At 37.5% G+C, this 24,126-nt stretch overlaps 1 protein-coding gene across 1 annotated transcript in view; it reads right to left on the reverse strand.

Moving 5' to 3' along the window:
* LOC131457184 (pyruvate carboxylase, mitochondrial-like) overlaps window positions 1–24,126 on the reverse strand; it is a 329,828-nt gene that overhangs the window by 295,638 nt on the left and 10,064 nt on the right. Inside the window, exons 2-9 of the mRNA XM_058626042.1 lie at window positions 21,608–21,744; window positions 17,800–17,893; window positions 17,140–17,230; window positions 13,757–13,922; window positions 11,483–11,628; window positions 5,371–5,488; window positions 3,528–3,595; window positions 607–690 (exon numbers count right to left, since the gene is read on the reverse strand). Coding sequence (XP_058482025.1) covers window positions 607–690; window positions 3,528–3,595; window positions 5,371–5,488; window positions 11,483–11,628; window positions 13,757–13,922; window positions 17,140–17,230; window positions 17,800–17,893; window positions 21,608–21,744 — 904 coding nt within the window. The remainder of the gene's footprint in view (window positions 1–606; window positions 691–3,527; window positions 3,596–5,370; window positions 5,489–11,482; window positions 11,629–13,756; window positions 13,923–17,139; window positions 17,231–17,799; window positions 17,894–21,607; window positions 21,745–24,126) is intronic.

Consider the following 24,126-nt stretch of genomic DNA (forward strand, 5'->3'; position numbering starts at 1 on the left):
TTCGGTGGGCAGTCTCTCCTCGAGTCTGCCAACATTTTCTAACAGGTGGTCAAACTTTAAGGTGCACAGTGAGAGCTGATGTGAGGAAATACTGCTTTATCGTCAGGCTACAGTCATGAATATTTCACATCATTTTAGGGCTGCAACAAATTGTCAGCTATTTTAATAATCAATTTATAGTGTTATTTTTTTTATTAGTTCTCAGAGATTTTTCTTTGCTCAATATAATAAAGAAATCATTAGAGGGGTAAATAATGTCTATAACTTATGTATATAATGTCTATAACTTTTTCTTTTGAAGTTTGGGAAACACTGACCAACATTTAGTTGTTATATAATAATAGACAGATCAATTGATTATGAAAATAATCATTTGTTTCAGCCCTACATTATTGTAATTACCAACTAGTTACTTTGTGCACTCTGACTAAAATATGATAAAGTAGAGGTAAAGTCATAAAACTTCACTCTTCACTTTTCTTCTGGGCCTTTCATTATGTAATGACATGGTCTAGATAACACGTGACTTTGGGAAATTAAGGTGTGATATACAGAAATCATGACAGCTTTAAAAAAAAAATAAAAAAAAAAATCACACAGCCTTACCTGTCTGGCCAGGTTGACGGCATCGGCGTGAAGTCGGTTTCTCAGAGAAGGATCCAGTTGGAAGGCTGGTGCAATCTCCACAACCTTTCACAACAAAAAAAAAACAACCAAAAAAGGAAATGTCAAACGTCAATGTCAGGATAACAACTTGTAGCATTGTAACTTAATTATATCCTCATCACTGACACAGACTGCATCTAGGAAATTTATTATTGACACTTAAAGGAATACTTCATCGATTTGCATGTGGCTTTGTTTTGCTAGAATAGAATTTAAAAAAAATTGTGCTTCCCTCCCTCAGTTTTTCCCTTTCCAACGTTTGCCCCACGCTGAGTCAAATGATGCAAATTCCTTACAATCAGAAACAGGCACAGATTTCTGTCGTCCATTTTGTTTTTTTTTGTTTTGACTACATGTCAAAGACTGAACAGTATCACCACTTTCCATACGTTAACCTGCATTGTTTGTTGACAGACATTTGACAGGTGAAGGCAACGTCACGGGTTTGTCAAGTGAAAATGGTGTGGAGCTCAGGGAGAGTGGATACAGTCACACTGCAAGCTGTTAGGTGATAACAATGAGTTGACAGATGCTGGAACTCCCCATAGACCCACAGGTAACTGTAGACGAGGGTAATAATTGTCTAATGGCTCATCACTACAAGTGATACTTTCACACTACATAATCATTTCATCTGTTGTAAACAAACGCATCATTTAGTCGAGCTATAGATGCTTCATGAGCACTGCATTATTTCCTGCTGTCATCTTGTAAATGCCATCATTTATTTCCATTTTTCTGTCTCTCCCCTATTTTGATTCAGTTTTGTCTCATTTCAGACTTTGTGAATCAGATGGAATGAATCATGTTTCCCTCAGCCTTTCATTAGGTCTGGCTCTGGCTGCTTAGTAGTGTTCACCATGCTGCAGGCTGAACTGTCTCATTCCACTGTGTCAAACAAGTTTACCCATCCAAGAGAAATCATTTATTCTTCTTGAAAAATGTTAGGATTATTCTTAACAATGTGACATGTTTATATGTTTGTTTGTTTTTTAAGGCAAGAATTCAATTAAATATTTTTGTCAGGGTTATCATTCAATTACAATTGGACTCTCCAGGAATAGCACTTCTACACCTCTAGTATTGTGGCAAAGAAATTAGAAAAATTGAAACATGATACTAAAGGGTAAATTAAGAAATAAACACAGGTCTGGCAGCCATTTATCCAGTACTTACTACTGAGTACTTTGAATTTTTAACTTTTATTAATATTACTATTATCATCATTAATATTGTTAAGGTGTAATTTTGGGTTTATAATATATGTGTCCCTTTGGTTTTGGATATGTTGACATACTGTATGTTTTTATTTCGAAGGACAAAAAAAACCCAAATACATTTGAATAATAGGAAAAAATAGCACTTCCAAGACATTGAGGAAAGCTATAAATATCCTATCAGCACTCCCGCATCTCAAACATATTTCAGCAAGTTACCATCATGTGTTTCGGAAACTCAAACAGATCTTAGATTAAGGGCAAAGGCAGATTAAGTCTCATAGATTTAAAGAACGGCAGCTTTGACATGAATAGCGTCACTAATATGATTATCATCTCTAATTTGATTAAAAAGGGAAGGAAGCGACTGATGAAAATAGTGCTTTGAGGTGACAGTAGACACATTTCCATTTTTTATTTAAAATAATAGACTTTCATTCACACTAACAGCAGTTACAGTGGCTTATTAGTATACTATGTTAAATTGGCCTGTTGACCTGAAAAAAAGGTAAATTGAAAAACACTACGACCTCTGCAGTGCTCAAAGGCATGATTCTTTCTTTGAACTGTGCCATGCCCACTCACCATCAACATCCACTTCATGCTAACCTAATGTCTCCATCTACATGGAAATGGAACGTAGACCATTTTTCCTTTTTTGTACACGCTGTGGTACACATGCCAGACCTGTTTGTGGTGCTGTAATGCTGCTACATTATATACAGAAAAGAGGTTGTGCACACTTTTTTTTTTCCAAATAAAGCTTTCAAATATTTGAATGAGTAACTGTTAAACTGAGACGGAATTAAATCAGTGAACCCCAGCACAAGAGATTATGAGATCATCGTTTTCTCAAAGTAGTGTATTGGTTTATATGAAAACGGTTTTCCCCACTGAGGGACCTGTTTTCAAAAACTTTCAGGGCTCCCAAAATGCAAAAAAAAAAATAAAAATCATTCACTTATTCAACCTAGATTTGTTTTCGTGTGGACAGCCCTCAAGTAATACAGCAGAAAATTTCACAAAGTTGATCTTAAACACATTCCAATCGTAACAGGGTTCCCACACCTTGGTTGACATCAAATTCTTTCCATGACCAATTCCCTCAAATTCAAGGACCAAATGTGCCGACACAGAGGGCAACTTATAAGAGCTGCTTCGCCCATGGTGTCCACTTTTATTGATTTGCAGCACGCTCTCCATCTGGCCAAGTGATTGCCCTTGGGATCTTGGGAAACCCAGTCTGTCATTTTCTTTGGTGAACCAGAGATCTTGGAATTTGCAATTCCCAGGTATCAATTTGCTCTCTCTTGCATAAAGTTACTCACTCATTGTTCTGCATGGAATCTCGAGTCATACAGTGCCCACAACACTTGTAGTAATTACGACTTGACGTTTGTTCTGCAGAGAGCTTAGTCTACATACATCAAGCAATGCAGGACATGAAGCAGTGGGTGGTGTCCTAACAAACAAGCAAGACATTTACCTAAATATCAATCTAACTTCTTTCTTGCACAAAATTCAAGCACTTTCAATGACCCATGTCTTTTTAGGATGATTTAAAAAAAAAACTTTCAAAGGCCTTGACTTTCAAGGACCAATGGGAACCCTGTATTAAGTCTGGAGAAATGAATGTGAAATCACCTTTTGGTGTCTCCGCTGAATAGAGCAGTCTCTCTCGTAGAGGTGGATGACATTACCATATTTATCACCTGGGGAAACAGAGAGACAAGCCAGGTGAGAGAAAACAACAGAGGGAGGATCAAAGATTATTTCTAGAACAATCAGCAGCATGAAGGGAAGCGGTGATTGAAACAAAGAGAATAAGGAGGTGTATGAAAGAAACATTCTTTGTTCCCATGCTCACTGTGAGACACACTGATCAATAGACAGTTTAGAGCTGTGTCAACCAGAGACAGACACCCTGTGGGAAAAATTCACACACTGTCAGGAATTGTGCAGCTATAATCAACATCTTTTAACTGGTGTGTATACAACTGGAAATGACACATAATTCAACAGCCGACACTGGAAGTGCCAATAGACTCCAGAGATGGCCATGTTGGATTATGAACTGGACTGTACATACTGTGTAACATTCTCTTTTTACAGATTAGTTAAGAGACCCTTCAACAACCTACTTTAATATTTCATGTGTAAGAAAAACAACTATTTTAACATTTTAATTAAACTCATTATTATTTAATCTGCCAATTTTTTCCCCAATTAACTGATTTAGATTGCCTTGTGCTGTATTTTCCCATATAAGAGTGAGGCAAATGGATCATGCAAGTTTGATGTCATTTCAAGTTTCAAGCCACAGCTTTAATTTAAGGAGCTGGAGGAAAGATTATAGTATTAATGTCATACTGACATGGTTTACAGCTGCAGTGTGTAACTTTTGGTGATTTTTTTTGTTGTTAATGTTAACCTTCTACCTCTTTTTGGGCTTCATAAACAGAAACAATGTAACATTATAGGCTGCGTCCTTTATCTGACTGAGGGAGTGTTTGTGTGCATACAGCAGCGGTGCAAGGGTGGGTGGGGACAAGAAATATTTGCTTTACTGCTTTGGAAAATTTGGGGTGAAAAGGGGGCATAGGCTCCTCATGTTCATTCTTAAATGTACCTTAATGCCAAAGAAACACACAGTGGGAAAAGGCATGCCTTTTAACTACACCACACACAATCAGATAACACTGCCAAAACCAGACAGATGAATACAAGTACTTACAGGACTTATATATACATAATGAACACAAGTTCAACTGGGCATATATAAGTGCAGAGACTTCCAGTAATTGTCAGGTTTGATTTTCAGTTCTGGTTATTGAGCAACATCCACTGTGATGAGGAGAAATAATGTGTGGAAAATCCTCAGCTGGCCAATAAATCTCATATCACTCATTGTTCATCTGTCTCACTGCTTCTGACTTCAAGGACTTAATGTAGGTCACATACTCCAGAGCGCCCCCTAGAACATTGAAAATAAACAGCCCCAGCCAACTGTTTCACCTACACATGAAAATTGGCATATATGTTTATCAGGATAACATCTAGGAGAAAAACAAAACTCTTGGAATCATAACCTAGATGCAACAGGAGGGTGACCATTTTGGATCAAACAGCCATTTGGGGACCATTTTGGCAATTTTCGCACATGTGGTATTTGAACAAACTTCTCCTAGAGGTTTAATGTGCTCAGCTTCAGGTCACTCGAGACAAGATAAGGATTAAAAGTTATCAAAAGCTTCACAGTTTTGGTACTAGGGGGCGGAAAAGTTGGGGCCAATTCAGATGACTCGCCAAAAAACATGAAACTACTATAACTGCGATAGAAGGTCCAATCACAACCAAACTTTATAAACAAGGGCCCTAGGGTATCTTGTTTCTTTAATGAACTTCGGTCACGTCACATTAAATAAAGAAAATGGACTCTCGTGGTTCAAGGCAAACACGAAGGGCATCAAAGACGGAGCACACTTACCGAGGATTTGCACTTCAATGTGTCTCGGCTTTTCAATGAACTTCTCGACAAACAGGGATCCATTCCCGAAAGCTGCCAGGGCTTCAGAGTACGCCCGCTGGTAATTTTCCTCCAGTTCCTGACAAACAGACAAGAAAAATCCATCATGTCTGAGTTAGTGCTTCCATTCCAGAAGCAAAAGTGTTGCTGCAGCATCAAGTAATGAACTGAAATGAAATTTTGTATAACTTCCATTTCCTGTTAGTATTACTTCCCCCGTCACATGTGATGTCATGCAGACTTTTTATTCTGCTTTTGACAAGAATGTTTACACGTCCTTGGAGGAAAAGATTCTACACTGGGATATTTGGGACTGGACTGTATGAGGTCACGACCAAACATGATGAAGGTCAGGGCTCAAATCAGTGTTCGTCAGTGTGACGTCTTGCCAATTTTCTCCTCTACTGGTGGAAAGACTGAGTCACCATCATGCCCTCTTGGAGCAATTGTCTCAGGAGGGGCTATGTAAGCCCATCCTCAGCTGTTATCTCATCAGTTTGGACACAAAACAAAGGGCAGTAGCAGTACTAGTTTGTTTTGTTTCTGGTTAACAGCAGCAAGCCGAGATAGAAAGTCCTGGTGCACCTTCATTTTTCTGCAAACATCAACCAAAGACTTTTAAAAGACTCAGAAGTCTGGCATCATTTTTACTTATTATATATGATTATATTTTTTGTAGATAAAATGTATAAAGCTCTCCCTCTGCCAGCTAACCCTCTAAACCCCACTAAGATATTTATACATATTTTTATATTCTCTATTTTTATTCTCGTCTTTGCTAAAATGGAATCATCGCTACATCGTTTCCCTGTTGCGCTTGTATAGTCTGGCATGTGACAAATCGTGAACGCTATTTGTTTGTTTATATTATTTATTATGTACTTTAGTTACATTAGTTACATACAATAGTTGTATGTGTATTTGTTTGTGTGCTTTGTAATATGTCTGCTGTGATATACAGTTTTTCATTAAGTTCATTGTCATGCATTTGCAGATTTTTATAATGTCAAATAAGCAATTGCTATAAATTCTTTGTGCGGCCTTTGAACTATGTTAAACTGCATTTGTCCCTATTAAATAAACAAATAAATAAATGTCGAATCTTGATTCTAGGAAACCTCTATTTGTACTCTTATCCACGTCCAATCAGTCTTCCAGGTTCAGCTACTGGGGCTTTTAATGAGGCCAGCTCTGCTGTTCCATTTCTCCTTGAGAAACGGGACGTGTCAAATTTTAATTTAAAAAAATCTGGCACTTGGCGACTACCTTGCCTTTCAATAAACATACACGCTGTGTCCTACGGTGTGATCCAAGTAGTTAGACTCACTGTGTTAATTCAGAATACAAATGACATACAAGCTCGCCTTAATGGAATAAAAAGTCAATTTACGCCTTGTTGCTTGGGGTCCCAAAAGTGCAGAGAAACCTCTTTACAATTTCCTCACATCATATCAGCTGGAGCTGCACGGGCCCCCATGACTCTGAACTGAATAACTAGAAATGTCGACAACTAATTAATTAGACTGGGGTACAGCTCAGAAAAGGTCATTCTTTCCAGTGGAACGCTGACTTGTGAGGCTCAGTGAATAAAATACAACGCAACACTGATATTTCTCGTGTGGATTAGGGCGAGTAAAGCATGAAACTACTGTTGCTCACCTTGAACCCATGTGGTTTGAAGAGTGATATACAGTGCTCAGCGTAAATGAGTACACCCCCTTCGAAAAGTACCATTTTAAACAATATCTCAATGAAAACAAAAACAATTTGCAAAATGTTGACAAGACTAAGTTTTATTTAACATCTGTTTAACTTATAACTTGAAAGTAAGGATAATAATATAACTTAGAGAACAAAATTTATAGTTTTACTCAAATTGGGGTGATGCAAAAATGAGTACACCCCACTGAAAGTCTCTGTAGCAAGGCTAAATTTTAGACTACAAATGTCCAATTTAACAATAATCAACCACAGGTGAGTCTAACTATTCATCACACATGTGTCCAGCAGACAGTTGACTATAAACCCCTTCCCATTTCATGTTGTTAGCAATGGCACCACATGGAAGAGAAATGTCTCAAGACTTGAGAAAGAAAATAATTTCTTTACACCACAAAGGTGAAGGCTACAAGAAGATCAGCAAAGCTTTACTTATCAGTCAGAATACTGTAGCAAAAGTGGTAGAAAAATTTAAAAAAGATGGAACTGCAACCATCTCACAGAGACGTCCAGGTCGTCCACGGACGTTAACACCTCGACAGGAGCGTCTCCTGATGAGAAGGGTCAAAGAAAATCGGCATGCAAGTTCACTGCAGTTATCCAAGGAAGTAGAAAGCCAAACTGGGGTGACTATTTCCCGTGACACAATATGGCATACACTGCAGAGGAATGGCATGCATGGGTGCCGTCCCAACGGAAGCCTCTCCTAAAGCCCAGGCACATAAAAGCCTGCCTAGAGTTTGCCAGGGCCCATGCTGACAAAGATGAAGACTACTGGGACTCTGTACTTTGGAGTGATGAGACCAAGATAAATGTTTTTGGAACTGATGGCTTCAAAACTGTATGGCGTCGCAAAGGTGAGGAATTCAAAGAAAAATGCATGGTGCCTACAGTGAAACATGGTGGTGGCAGTGTCCTTATGTGGGGCTGCATGAGTGCTGCTGGTGTCTTGGAGCTGTGTTTCATTGATGGCATCATGAATTCACAGATGTTTTGCTCTATACTGAAAGAAAAGATGCTACCATCACTCCGTGCCTTTGGTCGTAGTGCACTTTTCCAACATGACAATGATCCTAAACACACATCGAAGGCCACTGTTGGATTTCTGAAGAAGAACAGGGTAAAAGTGATTCAGTGGCCAAGTATGTCTCCTGATCTAAACCCAATTAAACACCTATGGGGAATTCTGAAGAGTTGAGGATTACTCTCCATCGAGCATCCAGTCTCTAAAAGAGATAATTCTTGAATGGAAAAAGATTGATGTAGCAAAATGTTTCCAACTTGTTCATTCCAAGCCTAGAAGACTTGGTGCTGTCATTAAAAATCATGGAGGCCATACAAAGTACTAGGTTTAGTCGTTTTTGTTGTGGGGTGTACTCATTTTTGCATCGCCCTTATTTCAGTAAAACTGAAAAATGTGTAATCTAAGTTATGTTATTGAACTTACTTTCATGTTTTAAGTTTAACAGATGTTATATAAACTTATATATATTCAACATTTTGAAAATAGTTTTTGTGTTCATTGAGATATTGTTTAAAATAGTACTTTTCAAAGGGGGTGTACTCATTTACGCTGAGCACTGTATATCTGTAAGGCTGGGTGATACGGCTTATAAATAATCTCATATATTTTAGGCTATATCCTGATACACAAGATGCAGTATTTGGAGAAAAGTATTGAGTTCAGGTCTTTCAATCAGGCTCAATGCTCCCAACTTTGTAGCAACAGTTCCCCAGTGCACAAAGCAAGGACATTGTATGACAAGTTTGGTGTGGAAGAACTTGACTTGCCCTCACAGAACCCTGACCTCAACTCCACTGAGCACCTTTTGGATGAACTGGAATAGAGATTGTGACTCCTATTTATTTGGCTTTCTAATGTTAAATGAAGGATATTTGCATGTGTTAGAAACAATGAAATTGACCATAAATAAGGTCAAATCCTGCTATAACATGAATAATTATGCTTAAAAGTCAAGTGTTATGGACTATTTAATAAAAAAAAAGGTCAATTCCATTTATTTTGTTTTAATCAACATATATATAATATTGTGTGTATTTCAAAAAATGTATTCATATCATAAATGTGATAATTATCAATGCAAAAACCTTAAATACCAGGAAAAACACAGATACCTTGTCTCAAGTCAGGATATAGATATAATATCGATATATTGCCCAACCCTAATTATAACTATAAAATTAAATTACAGAAAATATGGATATTATTTCAAGTTCAAGTTGCTTTTCAAGCAAAAAAGCAAAAGAGACATTTATGTTTTTCTTTTCTAGTAAACTAAGCACTGTTATTAGAGTTTGTACTGTACAAACATTTTTAACTTTATTTTATAAACATAACTCTTTTAAGTGAATGTGACATTTTTGAGAGAATTTATTGTGATTTAGGGTTTAAAAACAAACATAACATGGTATACAAAAAGTAAATTAATACATAACTGTGAATATTGAACTGAAGTTTGACTATAAGCTAAAAAGATGGTCATAATCACAAATCAAATTGCAATAGGACATTTCCCCCAAATTGTGTCTTGAGGTAAGTAAAATTTAAAATGTTCTGTAACTTTTTTTTTTAGGTTTATTCACCATTAGTGCTTAATGATGGGGGTAAATATCTTGATACAAGTTTCTTGACATTTTGCTCTTGTGATTTCATTACCGCTAAAATGTTTAGGTTAGTCTCGGGTTAAATAGATTTTTTTTAAAAGATGGAGGCTTATCACATGGGATATGAGCTCTTAAATATATGAATTGTTTGTAAATTGTGATTTAAATTTGAACTTCCCATGCTAATGTGAATCCCAATGTGCTGTAGTTCTGCAGTGCTGTAACTGAACACAGATGAACATAAGTGGAACTGTACATGTATACATTATACCACATTGTAAATTATGTAAAATCATCTCTATTATGTATATATTATCCTATAACAGAGTGTGTTTTAAGGTTTGTAGTGCATTCATTGTTGAATAATGAAGCTGATGTGCATTTAACTGTGAAGTAAGTGAAGAACAAGTTTAAAATCTAAATGGCCCCAGGATGTTTAGTCTTCAGGCCACTCAGTTGTAAAACTGTTATTTCTATACATAACATTTTAGAATAAAAAAAAATTATAATGAAGCTAAAACATTAGATAACATTAGGCACTTGTGGTCCAGATTTCCTGGTTTGTCTTGTTGCATTATCCATCCATCCATTTTCCACCTTTATCCTCCGCATGAGGGTCGCGGGGGGAGCTGTGCCAATCTCAGCTATTATTAGCAATCCGTCTTTGTTACACTGAAAAAATTATTTTCAATAAAGTAAAATGATACATTTTATAATTTTATGGAAGAAAAATAATTGTGGCAGGCAAGTTTTGCACACAAAAAAGGATTTTTTTTTTACTTTTTATATTGAATTACCAGTAACAAGCTAAAACAATGGTTTGTATTAAGTTTGTGTTTAATACAGAAGTAAAATTCACTTTCACAGATTGGTGTGGGTGCAAATAAGAGAAAATTGTAAGGCATAAATTCTTTAAGTCAGCTTCATCAAATTAAGAAGACAAATTAAGTCAAATTTTCTTTCATGACTTGAGTACAAATCTCTTAGACTTCAGCCAGTTTTTTTTCCTGTTTTGGCCTGTTTGTCATTATCAGTAGCTTCAGATTTATAAACTAGTAATTAAATATTCTCGTCAAACCAAATGACCCCACTGGCAGATTATATTTATATTTATAACAAGAAATGATTTTCAATTCAATTTGGGAATATTTATCTAATTTCAAGAAGGGCTGTGTTTACAGTGTACTTGTAACACAACCTATGCCAGTTGCACCATCTGTTGTTATTGCTGTTTTCATTTCATTTTTTTTGTTCTTAATGTACTTGTATTTCCTTTCACTCCACCAACCTGCCTAGGGTCACAACTGAGGTCAATTGGCCAATGGCTACAATATGGCATATTTACATGTTGACATTCATTAATTTGCAGTGTCTCTACTCAAATATATAATATATATAGTATTATATGTATGTAACATTTGAGCATAGAATAACAAATTAGAATTATGAATGTGGGCAGTGGACAGTAATGAAACAGATTATTAACAAACACACCAAACACAGACATACTGGCAGGTAGGAAGTTAAATGACCAGGGTGTAATTTCTCTCTGATGCAATACAAACAGAAAATTAAAGAAAATTAAAGACAGATATGTCGTGAGACTGACATGGCCATCAAATGGGGTTTGTTTTCCCTTCCTTGGTAAAATGTCAGCATAAGATTCATGTTTATTAAATTAAAACTTCTGACAGAAGTGATCATGTTCAGCAGCGGCTGATGGGCTCACCTCATATTCTCTGACCACCCTCATGCCTCGACCACCTCCTCCGTACGCTGCTTTGAAGATGATAGGGAAACCGTATGTTTCGGCAAACACCTGAGCCTCGCGCATGTTGGCGATGGGGGAGTCTGTTCCTGGGACCACAGGAACACCTGGACAAGAGGGGGCAGCAATGACAAATATGTTAAATCCTGTAAACACAAACAATTCCATTACAATATACTTTTCTTCAATAACAATTTAACTAAAAAAGTAGTTTGTCAATACTGTATCAATATCTGGAATTAGATACTGATAACTGAACCACCAATCACACAAACTTTATTTATAATCAAGGAAAACACCACAACAGCCAACAATCATCTCAGCCGACATATGGCTGGTATTATGTATTAAAAGAGTAAAGGCGGAAGAGATGATGTGAGGAAAAGAAGTGAAAAAAGTGCAGAAGGGAGGGAATGTGTAATGTGAATTATGTAACTCAAACAGCTGCGAGGGAAACACTGGAGACTAAAATACTAATATAATAAAAATAGGAGATAAAAGAAAATTAAAAATGTAAATGTATGTAATGACTAAAATATAAAATGATGTTTTGACAAAAAGAAAAACTTTACACATTACGGTAATATTCTTCAGTTTTACCCATTGCAATCGTCATGTTCAACCCTATACTCTCATGTTCATTCTGCCAAGTGTTTCATTTGTTGTGTCAATTTAGATCTTCAACATATTTCCATGAATTAAACGAGCGCCAGCCTCTCAAAACTCATCACAGACACACACTAGCTCCGTCTCTGACCTCGACTTACTCATCGCCTCAAGATGGCCAACAGAGCAGTGTGTGACCGAGCTGGTGATCAGCATGAGGAGGTGGTGCCAGGCTCCTTCAATCATCCAATCCAATCCAATACATGACACCAAACAAGAGTCAATAGCAGAATTAGCCGTTTGGCATTGGCAGAAGCCACATACTCAACTCTGTTGCTCAACCCACAAATGTATTTTCCTTACAAATGTGGCACCCTTCAAAAGGGAAATAAACAGGCTTTCCAACAGTATAAAATGTATTGCCAAGAAGGATTGTTACATCAAAGAAATAATCGACCAAACACAAATTTCCTTACCCACATTGGGTACAGAACTTTCATGTTATTGAATATCGAACAAATGTGTTGTCATTCAATATCAAATATTGAACAATCCCATCAACGTCAGTTAGCCAGTAAGCATGCAGAATGCTCATGGTTGGCCATCTTGAGGCGATCAGCAAGTCAAGGTCAGAGACGGAGCTCATGCGAGTGTCTATGATGGAAATATGTTGAAGATCTAAATTGACATGACAAACTTAATAAAACACTTGACGGTATAAACATGAGAGCATTGAGTTGAAAAAGATGATTGCAACGGCTAAACAGTATTCAAAACATAACTGGTAACTTTTTGGGCCATGTCACTCTGTTGATTATTTTCTTGATTAATCGAGTACTTGTTTGGTCCATAAAATGTCAGAAAATGTTGAGAAATGTTCATCAGTGTTTCTCAAACCTGGAAATGTGGATGTTCTCAAATGTCTTGTTTCGTGCACAAACCAAAATTATTCAGTTTTAATGATTTATGTGTTATTTATGAGTGCTACCTGATGCTGAAACATGTTTTTGTCAAAATGTCATACAAAAAAGAAATATTATGTATATAAAATATGTATTCTGTGGGTAATGGGGGCGGGACTAGATAAGCTTTTGCTTCTCCCGCTTTCCCTTTCAGTTATGTGTATTGTGTGAACTACACTTAGATGATGTGTGATGAGTGATCTAACTGACATGACCGAAATAAACATAAATAAATAAATATGGAGCAAAGAAACTGAAGATTAATTTAGTAATCGATTAATCAAGTCATCATTTCAGCTCTACAGTAAAGAGAGTATTTCATTTTTCAACATTTATACTATTTATATATATATATATATATATATATATATATATATATATATATATATATATATATATATATATATATATATATATATATATATATATATATATATATATATATAAATAAATATAAATAATTCTTATAATTGTGCTCATCCACTCCAGTCAAGATAAAATGAAAGGCTTGAATTATAAAAACTGAAGCAAAGCGTTCATGGATGAGAGATACACTCATGGACAAAAAGCAAACATTTTCAAAAACTCTAGTAGAATTAAAGAGCACCAAGTACACTAAGAATATGAAGTCTTTACCTGCAACTACTCCCGTCACCAACTTTCTTACCTGCTTTGATGGCCAGCATACGAGCCTCCACTTTGTCTCCCATCTTGCGGACGGTCTCTGGGCTCGGGCCGACGAACATCACCCCTGCATCGGCACAAGCCTGGGCAAAGTCGGAGCGCTCAGAGAGGAAACCATAGCCCGGGTGGATCGCGTCTACATTGTTGTCCTAAGAAGCGACAAAAGAGAGACAGATGAAGATAAACGTCACTTTTATTCTATAAATTTGCTGGAGGAGCCCAGAGGAAGACTTGGCTGTCTTTTTTAGTATTGGAAATAAATCACACACAAAAGACACATGTATACTTTAGCACTGCCTGCTTGCCAATGGGAAGGTTTAATATGACACAAAGACAAACTGTGAGCTAATGATATATTTGATTCTCAGGCTATCTTTGTTGCAGTCATTCTTATCAGCATCTACTCAATAGACATTAGAGGGAGACATGGCGAGTAGAGAGATGAGGAGAAATTGAGGGTCAGAGTTAGGAATACATACACACACACACACACACACACACACACACACACGCAGATGGATACAGTAACGGTCGAGCTCAACAGATAGAGCCATCCCTCTATCAGTGTGTGCCATCTGCTCTTGGATACAAGGCAGATTTGTTGGGGGGGGTTACTGGCAGGCCAGAGGAGGCATAGTGCCCCCTCCTCCCCACACACACACACACACAAAAAAAAAACTTAGTGCAGGAAGAAAACCAGAAGTAGCTCCATACAGATGTTAAGAAAAACGAATGAATATTTGAAATGTTCCTACATGTTAGCCAATGCTGTGAAAGTACAAGGTTTCTAAGACAAGAGCTCCACCTTGTGCCAGGGTAAAAAAAATAACAGCAAAACATTCAAACATTCGTGTCCATCATAAACTGCACAAAAAGGTTCCAGTCGCCTAAAACCCCTATTTTTTTAAGTGTGAAGAAACACTTGCTTTCTCCTCTCATTTACCAGCTATCATTGCTTGGAATGGTTTGAGCTTGGCTTCAATCATTGCCTCTGCAGGGAGCATCAGAATTAAAGTTGGGCTCATGAGGGCAGCATGAGCCCAACTGTAATTCTGGGCTGTAAATCATTTTGAATCAAAAATATTTCCTCTTAAATTAAATTGTATGTAATCCATTGGATTACATTACTAATTTGCCAGCGGGGGAGAAACAAACACACACAAAGTTTTTTTTATCTCTCAGTGAGGATATTATCATTGATATAATGCATTCCCTACCCCCTACCCTAACCTTAACCATCACAACTAAGTGCTTAACCTTAACCCTTACCCTAACCTAAACCCAATCCTAACCCTAAAACTAAAACCAGGTCTTACTCCTAGAAAAAGCCCTTTAAAAGTTGTGGGGCCCAGACAAAATGTCACCACAAAGATAGGTTTTGTACACTCTCACACACACACTCCTTGCTGGCATGTGAGGCATCTGTGCTCCTAAACAGACAGATGGATTTTGAGAAATTAGTTGGACGACGTAGGTTCTGACCACATGCCCACTCAGAAAAATAATGTTCAACTGTGAGAGATTGATCTGAAAAAAATTATAATGAACAAATGGCAGCCTGTCCTGGAGGGACGGAGAGAGGAAGGCAACGAGGAACAAATCTGATTTGACACAGTGATAGAAGTGACAGAGGGGAGAAAAGGAGAAGAGGAGAGATAGAGAGCTTAAACTGACAAAGGAGGGAAATGGTGGAAAGCAGCAGAAACAACCAGACGATTTAAGAAGGACACAAGTAAAGATGGAGAAAGGGAACAAAATGGGAAAAGAGGAAAAAGTGGGAAGGGATAAGGGAGGAATGCACTTTTCCTTTTCCTCCTTGCCAGTCGAGCAAGATATAGATTTTATGTGAACAGAATTGAATAAAGAGGATTAGTCTGTCACTTGTCCACCTAATTGCAAGCCATTGAAAGCCATTAAATGTAGCTACAGCCAAGCTTTTCCTGCAGATTGAGGTTACTGCTAGAGCTTGGAAATATATCCATTTTATTAAATACACTAATAGGTAATTTTTTCCCTCCCGATACTTGTGCTGTGGGTATCGGTCGATACAGAGTACCGATACCGATACCAGTGTGTAAAAAAAAATATATGTCATACTACGCCTGCATGACTGAGATGATTATCATTGGTGGTAAGGTTTGGCTCAGGTTAAACCCTCTGTAAAACATGAACGAATACAGCAAATGGACACCATTTATTTTTACCAGTGATATGTTATTTCGTTTTTCAGCTTGTACGTTTGTTTTGACTCTGGTCCAAACACTGCAGCACTGGCAGAGCTTCATGTTTCCATGACGACTGAGGACGCGCGTGACATAATTTTTACATGACTCCAGATTGTTGAGTCTCTGAAGTAACGCTAAACTTTAAAAACAGAGGCATACTGTACATACGCAGGACACAGGTACGCTGGTTAGTTGTAGCGCTGCTCTTTTCGTTTAATAAACGGGCCGCTCCAGTTTGACTGTAGGCGCGCTAACGGAGCTAGCGCATGCCAACGGAGTTAACTGGTAAGTACTGCCAAACCGCCGACACGATGAGCTAACGTTAGCTTGTTGTCTACAGGTGTCGGGTGATCAGTTCTTCAGACCTCTAAAACAGCACAGCGCAACTGTTTCAAGAGCGGCGAAGAAGAACCGTGTCAGAGCTAACGGAGCTCTAATAAATTACGTGGTATCGGATCGGTGCATGGACTCCAGTACTCGCCGATACCGATGCCCACATTTTCGGCAGTATCGGAGGCATTTCCGATACTGGTATCGGAATCGGAACAACTCTAGTAGGTACACATGACTGGCTTCAATGTTGGTAGGTGACTCACTAAAGCGCTGTTTCCACCATGGTACAGTCTGGAATTGTAAAGCCCTGGGTCAGGCTTGCTTTTCGACTAAGAACAGTACCTTTACTTGGTAGGTGGGGTGTGGGCTGGGCCGTTAGCCGTGTCAGTGAGATACGTGGCTTGACGTTCTTTTTTTGCTGCTCGGTTTGTGGCTATTTGTCTCAACAAGACGTCAGGCTTTGTATGAGAATAGACTGCAGGCGTTAAAGAAACACCGGCTGCAAGAAAGTTTTTCTGTCGCCAAATCTCTTTACTCTGATACCCCAATGGAAGTGTGGCAAAAAATGGAATGGTAGGGACTGGTTATTTTGGTACTATTCCTAATGGAAATGCAAAGTGTACTATATTGTACCAGACCGAACGGTACCACTCGATAGCTAAAGGGCAACACAGCACAGAACTGACTCTGACATTGTTTGAATAACTTAAAATAACTCCATTAGACTACTGAAGCAGTAAACACAATTATATATAATATGTTATTTCACAATAACATTTTACAGAATTTAGTGGTGATTGGTCTCTACCTTGGCTACTTTGATAATGTCAGGAATATCCAGGTATGCAGCAACAGGTGTCAGGCCCTTCCCAATCAGGTAAGCCTCGTCTGCTTTCTGCCTGTGAAGACAAATGCAAAGGATTAATATCGGTGAACGAAGGGAAAGCCATGAAGTTCAACAGAAATGTGCAGAGGATTCCTAAGCACACAGCGATTATGGCTTCGAGGCAGCACTTTCAAGCTTTGTAAATATTAGGCAGGCATATTTAGTTGAATAAAGTGCACCACTGTTAAAACTCACACTCCTACAGTTCTTTTAGATATATGTGGAAAATTAGAGTGGAAGAAAAGCCGATTATGGTAATATAAAAGGTGAAAAGATAAAGAGGCAGAAACCAGGTGGAATTAAAAGCTGATAATGAGATGTCTTAGACTGTTAAACACATTTAAAAAAATAAAGACATAAGGATGTCAGAGGGAAGGCTCTTGGAGGAGCAGATAGGGATGTTTGTGTACATTAACTAAGCAGTGTGATTACCTGAACACTTGTAATGTCAATACAATTATATTTGTTCGCACTTATTACCAGCTGCAAAACAAAGAACTGGCCGTGCAGAGGAGGGCAGGAAAATACTACCCCACTCCCTTTAACTACTGCTCTCTTTGAATGTTAGCATTTTTGTATTACCTGTGCATCTGTCCAGTGTCCTGCTCACTGTACACGGCCACGGTTCGAATCCCCAGTTCAGTGCAGGCTCTGAACACACGGATGGCTATTTCACCTGAGAGACAAGAAAGTGACGAGTGAGCAACAGATGATGAATTAACGGTTGAAACAAATATTTCATTTGTCGCATTAAATTAAGGATGGCTTAATACTATCCTTGGACTGGGGGAAGGATCCGGATAACCCAGAGAAAACCCACACCCACACATGGAGAACTCACAAACTCCACACAGAAAGGCCAACCAGGAACCTTTTTTGCAGAGAGGCAACAGCACTATCCATGACACTGCATTTACTACCAATGCATTTACATAAGCAGCCATTTCAAACCCTATCAGTCAGTGAGACTTATTTATATAGCACTTTTCATACAAATATAAACTGTAGCACAAAGCGTTTTACATGATAAAATCAAACCCCCAACAATATAAAACTGCTTTGTGTCTTTATTATTTTTAATTATTCCTAAGTGAGTTTTTTTCTTCTTTGATGTATAGCGACATACTTCATGAAATGAATTCATGTACAAGTATTATAAGGAAGACTTATGTTAACTTAAGTAAGATCCATTTGAATTGTATGGAACAAATAAAAAGTAAAAAAAAAAAAAAATATCTATAACCCAGTATAGAGATGAGCCGATACAACACTCAGTAGCTATGTTTACATGTGTAAAATGTTCGTTCAGATTCATTTACATGGACACAAAATTAAATGATCCGAATGTGGTGTCTGTACACATGCGTCCATCAGTCGGAATGGACTATTTTTGATATGTCTGGTGTTGTCTAAAGGTCAATTTATACTCCATTTTCATCCCAAACGTTATCTCCATCCTACAAACCTCAGTGTGTCTTTTGCATTGGTATGGACTTTACGCAATACTTCCTCTAGATGGCAGTGCCAAGTTGCAGGCATCAACAAATATGGCAACCATTGAAGGTTATTTTTTTTGTGCTTGATCCAAAATAGACAAAAGCGCAAGTGGATTTCATGACAGTGGAATGCAAGACCACTGAATGCAATATTTCCTTATGTCCACTGCGACTTTTGACAATTTGCTTCACCAGATAGCCCCTCAAATGAAACATGCCTCGTCCCACAGTGCCTGGCAGTCACTGTGTTTTCTGGCTGCAGGGATAAGCCAGCAAGCTCTGTCAGCCAGTTTTAAATCATGGTAAGCTCTGGATGAAATATGGACAAAAGGCTGTGTTTGTCTCTGTCTTTTGCATTGATTATAAATGGTAGGGGTGGGAGGGATCTATGCAGAACTAAAGATTTTCGTAGCATATCATTTTAACTGATGTTACAAATAAACATCAAGCTTTTTTTGCATTAGCATAAATCAATTGACGTTTCAGTCCACTAGATGGTGTCAAGTACTCACTCTGACTAGAGCTGTTGTGAGTATATTGCAATATATGATTTAGCAAATACTTTTGCAATATCGTGATAATGTCATATAATAAATGGACCTTCATTGCCCAGAAGTGGAAGCAGTAAACAAACTCTGTGCATGTCTGTTCATCCCCTCCCGGTCTGCTATCCATCTCATTTTCCTCCTCTTGTGTCTGTGACTTTTGTGTCTGTTTATTATTCTTTTTTGGAATGGAAATACAACAGTAACAAAACAGAAATACATCAGGTTTACATGGATAATAATAACAACAATCAGAAAAAGCTCTCATGGTCAATTCACAATACAAATAGAGCTGCAGCTAACGATTATATTCATAATCGATTAATCTGTCGATTATTTTCTCGATTAATCGTTTGGTCTATAAAATATCAGAAAACCTTAAAAAATGTTGATCAGTGTTTGTCAAACCTGGAAATGATGATGTTCTCAAATGTCTTGTTTTGTCCACAAACCAAAAAGACTTTTAATGATTTCTTTGTTATCCAGAGCAAAGAAATGAAGAAAATATTCATATTTAAGAAGTTTAAACAATTGAAAATCTTGTTTTAATCATGAATAAAGCTTCAAACCGATTCATCGATTATCAAAATAGTTGTCGATTAATTTAGTAATCAATTAAGCACCAAACCAGGAAGTCCTGATCGGATTGACTATTTACATGAACACTGATCTGAATGGTGATGGGCATATACCAGCCCTCGTGTTCAGAATGAAATTTGTTTCTGAATGTGCTGTATCTCAGGCTTTTATTCCAATTGCTTGTGTTCATGTAAACATAGCTAGTGACGGTATCTGTCCGATTGGATATCGGAAAGATATAACTGTAAAAATGTAAATAAGAATCAGCAACAGCAGTTTTAGCTTTTAGAACCTGTTGTGGGCTGCTTATGTCTTCTCAATGGGAGAATTCCAGCACAGGGATTTGGATTTTTTGCATTTTAACATTTAGGTTGACTAGGAACATCTGTCCAGGGATGACAGATGAACAATATCCTTCTGGCTAACTCTGGTACATTTACAGAAATATTAATGTGCACTGTCCCTGTCAAATGAATCAATTAAATAAAATAAATACAAATTGGAGAATTGTCTTTGAAATAGCTTGAAATGGCACAAATGTGTTAGTTAACCGATTCATAGCTTAAAGGCTAAAAAGGTGTGTATCAGACCTATATTGGTATCAGACACAAAAGAGTCCAGTCTCTGTCCGCATCACATACAAGGTGAACATGGTCTGGTGCACTCCAGTGTGAGGAATGTGATCTAATGTGGTGTGGAAACCTCATCACACTGATATGAAGGATTGAGATTGGCAGTAAGCCCCACTGTGTAACAGTGAGAGTATGTGGCAGACAACCCAATCTATTGGCAGTCAAATTAACAAATTAATAAATCTATGGGAGGCTAGACATAAATGTATGAATGCATGCGCTTGATTTTGTGCAGCAGGGCCAAGAGAGCACCACATGTCCAAAACTGGAATTGAATAGAAAACCCACACACAAATCTATCTGAAATAATGAAAACACAGGAGGCAAATCAAGCATTTCTTTCTTCTTTTTTTTCTTAAACCTATCCACATAGAAATTATACAATAGAAACTTAGAAAAGCAATTGCAGTTGGGAAAAAAATAAAAAGCAAAACAGCTGGACAGCATAAGCAAAAAGAGGGTACAGGGATTATACGTATTATCAGCGCATATTAGTGATGTTGACACCACAGGTAACATCCACACCGGTGACTGAGTATTTCGGAAAACTCATAATCTATAATTATATTTTCATTTCACACTGCACTTACTGTGGTGTCAAGCTAGGAATAAATAAATGTTTTCTTTGTCTATATAATTGGGAGTTCCAATTTTCTTTTCATATATTACACTACATTATACTTTAGATTCTAGGGAAAGTTTAGACATCCATACTTTTATAATGTATATATTCAAAAATAAATGACTCTCCAACACTGGATAGTGCACTAAATTTAAAAAATTTAACATAAACTTGGAAGGCTGTGACAGCAATTCAACCTCAGTTTCCAAAATGCAAAGAAATTCACAGGCTTTGAGTTAAAGTAAACAAAATCTATATAGTATATATATATAGTTCAGTCGCCCATATACAATGTGTGCTTAATATTACAGTGTATCGAGGCAAACTAAATGGTGGTCATTAAAAATTAAGAGTATATGTTCTTTTGCCTCAGGAAGAGTTTAAATGTCATAACTTTATTCTTGCATTATGCATGAAATGGCATTAAACTGTGTTTAATTTAACAGCATGATCTTAATTGTCTTCCACAGTGGTGAAATAGAAGTATTAGGGCTAAGATGGGAGTGGGGGTCTTACCTCTATTGGCCACCATGACCTTCTTGATTGGTCGATACTCGCTCCGAGGGGCGGAGTGGGAAAAGCGGGAGAGAAGACATGCGCGCCTCACGGCCAACAGGCTGAGGCCGCCTCGGACTATGGTGAATTTCAACATCCTAAGAGAAAGAAAAGAAGTGACTGTGAGACTGTGTCACTGAAAATTGACCGAATAACAATCTGTGACAGAGAACTATACTTGCTAAAGATGGAAACAATTGGATAGAGGCTTTTTTGTGACAGGATGCCCAGCGGCAATTTTGAAATGTAGCCATGCTGACATTTTGTAACCAGATGTTAACAGATTTTCCATAAAACCAGGCACCAATTGGCAATCCAGCTGTCACTCACACTGCTCTTCACTCATGCTTGTGCCATATTTTGTCTATTTTCCTCTGAAGGGGAGCATAATTTGCAAAACTTTACTGTCACACAACCATGGTAACACCATTTTGGTATAGAATGCTGCTGTTAACAAACACAGACATATATAACTGGCAGCATATATACTTAGAGATATGACAGGCAACTCATCACAAGTTCCTTCCTGGGATAGAAGGTCCCAGCGACCAACCAGTGACAAGCACAATTCTTTTCCTCTTAGCCATTGCCTGCCCACGTTTATTGGTGTAAAAGTACTTGTATGTAAAGTCTTACTGTATTTAAAGACACGCTGACATTAATAATATTTATTTTATTTGACAAAGTTATGAAAACAATCGTTCTAAGTTTCCCCTTAACTGCTGACCAGGAAGCTGTGAATCTGGATGCAAACTTCAGCAACGTTACAGACTCCAACACTAATTAACTTAAATATCTTGTTTGTTTTACATGCTTTTATTGTGAAGTGTAAGTGTTCTCTGGAGTAGAATGAGGGAACATTTATCAGAAAGTTGAAGATGTAATGTTGGAATAATGTCCACTGTGGCTGTTTACATACTCGTGAAAAGCACCTGAGGGTATTGTAAGGATCACATATATTCAGTCTGTCGGGATCTGTGATTTTTTTTTGCTCCATCTGTTGATTTAAAGTGCTCATTGAACTGTAAAAGCTTGAAACCGGCACTGGCGTCTTTAATTTTTCAGGAGCTTTTTCAGCCAACATGGCACCGTGAGCAAACTGAGTCACCAGACTTTAGGAGATGTATTGATGAAGATTTGAAATTAGCCATTAGCCTCCACCTAATCTCAAATTAGAGTTATTTCTGTATTTTTTTATTGCAGACTATTTATCAGTCTATATGAAACAAACACTTCTTTTGAAATTCTAATAAATGTTGTAACAAGTAATTGCGTTATATGGTGATTAAATTTTAAGCTCATATTATTGACCCCTACTTAACAGTTGTTTTTTCCAAAAAGTTTGATCTTTTCCACAGCACCAGACCTGCATGACCAGATTAGACACTCAGTGACATTTGGGTTTGAGACCCCTGCTCTACACCATCAGATCTACATTAAACAAAGCACAGATATCTGAACCAGAACCTATAAAGCTCACCTTTTCTTTCAATCCCTCTGTACTTAGCTCAAATAATGTTAAACAGGTGCTTACAAGATAATAATGCTTTAAAATGTTTAGAGAGACTAGACCTAATAAAGCGTCGGGGCTTATTAGGCTGTCACCACGGGTTGGAGTGTTTTTCAACATTTAGAAGAAACCCTGTCATTCTTTGTCATTAAATGTCATTATGTATAAATCATTCAAGGCCTGTGTGTGTGGCCCTGGCTAGTGTTGCTCATTTTTGTTTGCGAGTAAAACTGGCTTCCATCTGGCCTTTGTTGGTTTACAGGATGGCTGAGAACCATAGAGGATACAGCCTTCATTGGCATCTAGAGAACAATAGACTTTTAGTACTGGACAAATACTAATATAACAGGGCCATGGCCGGATTTAACAAACACACATGTGAGCTTTCATTGGATAAAATAACATGCAATGGTTGTTTAATGATTTTAAAAAATTATATACATACAGACAGACAGATATAGCTCATCCCTGTTCCAAGTAGTTTCAAAAAGACAGCTGAGATCAGATACTGCTCTGTTTACTGCCAGCATTCAATCAGCTGCAGGTGTGTCTAATTTAAGAGCAGTTTCCCAGTGTAGGCATTGGTTTTTCCAGCCCAAATAAATGTATACAATACACAATACAAACTCTAACTAAACCAAATAAACAATCACAATCAGTCCCACTCTAATTCAATTTGGACAGAAGGACAATTGCTGATATTTATCGTCCAAATACAAAGCAATACGGACAGCAACAAGGGTGACACACACATATAGCCACCCTAGCTTCTTAATGTGATCAAACAAACAAATAATTTGTGACCAAACAAATGAATCAAGAATCCATGGACAGACTAATCTAATAGCTATATTTTCTTCAGTGCCCACACTTGGTGTAAGAAATGCCTTTAACAAAACAGAATCAAAATAACAGGTAACTTTTTCACTTTTTTTTCACAGAAACAACACACACACACACACGCGCACAC

This window comes from Solea solea, chromosome 3, assembly GCF_958295425.1.
Source record: "Solea solea chromosome 3, fSolSol10.1, whole genome shotgun sequence".
Lineage (NCBI taxonomy): Eukaryota > Metazoa > Chordata > Actinopteri > Pleuronectiformes > Soleidae > Solea > Solea solea.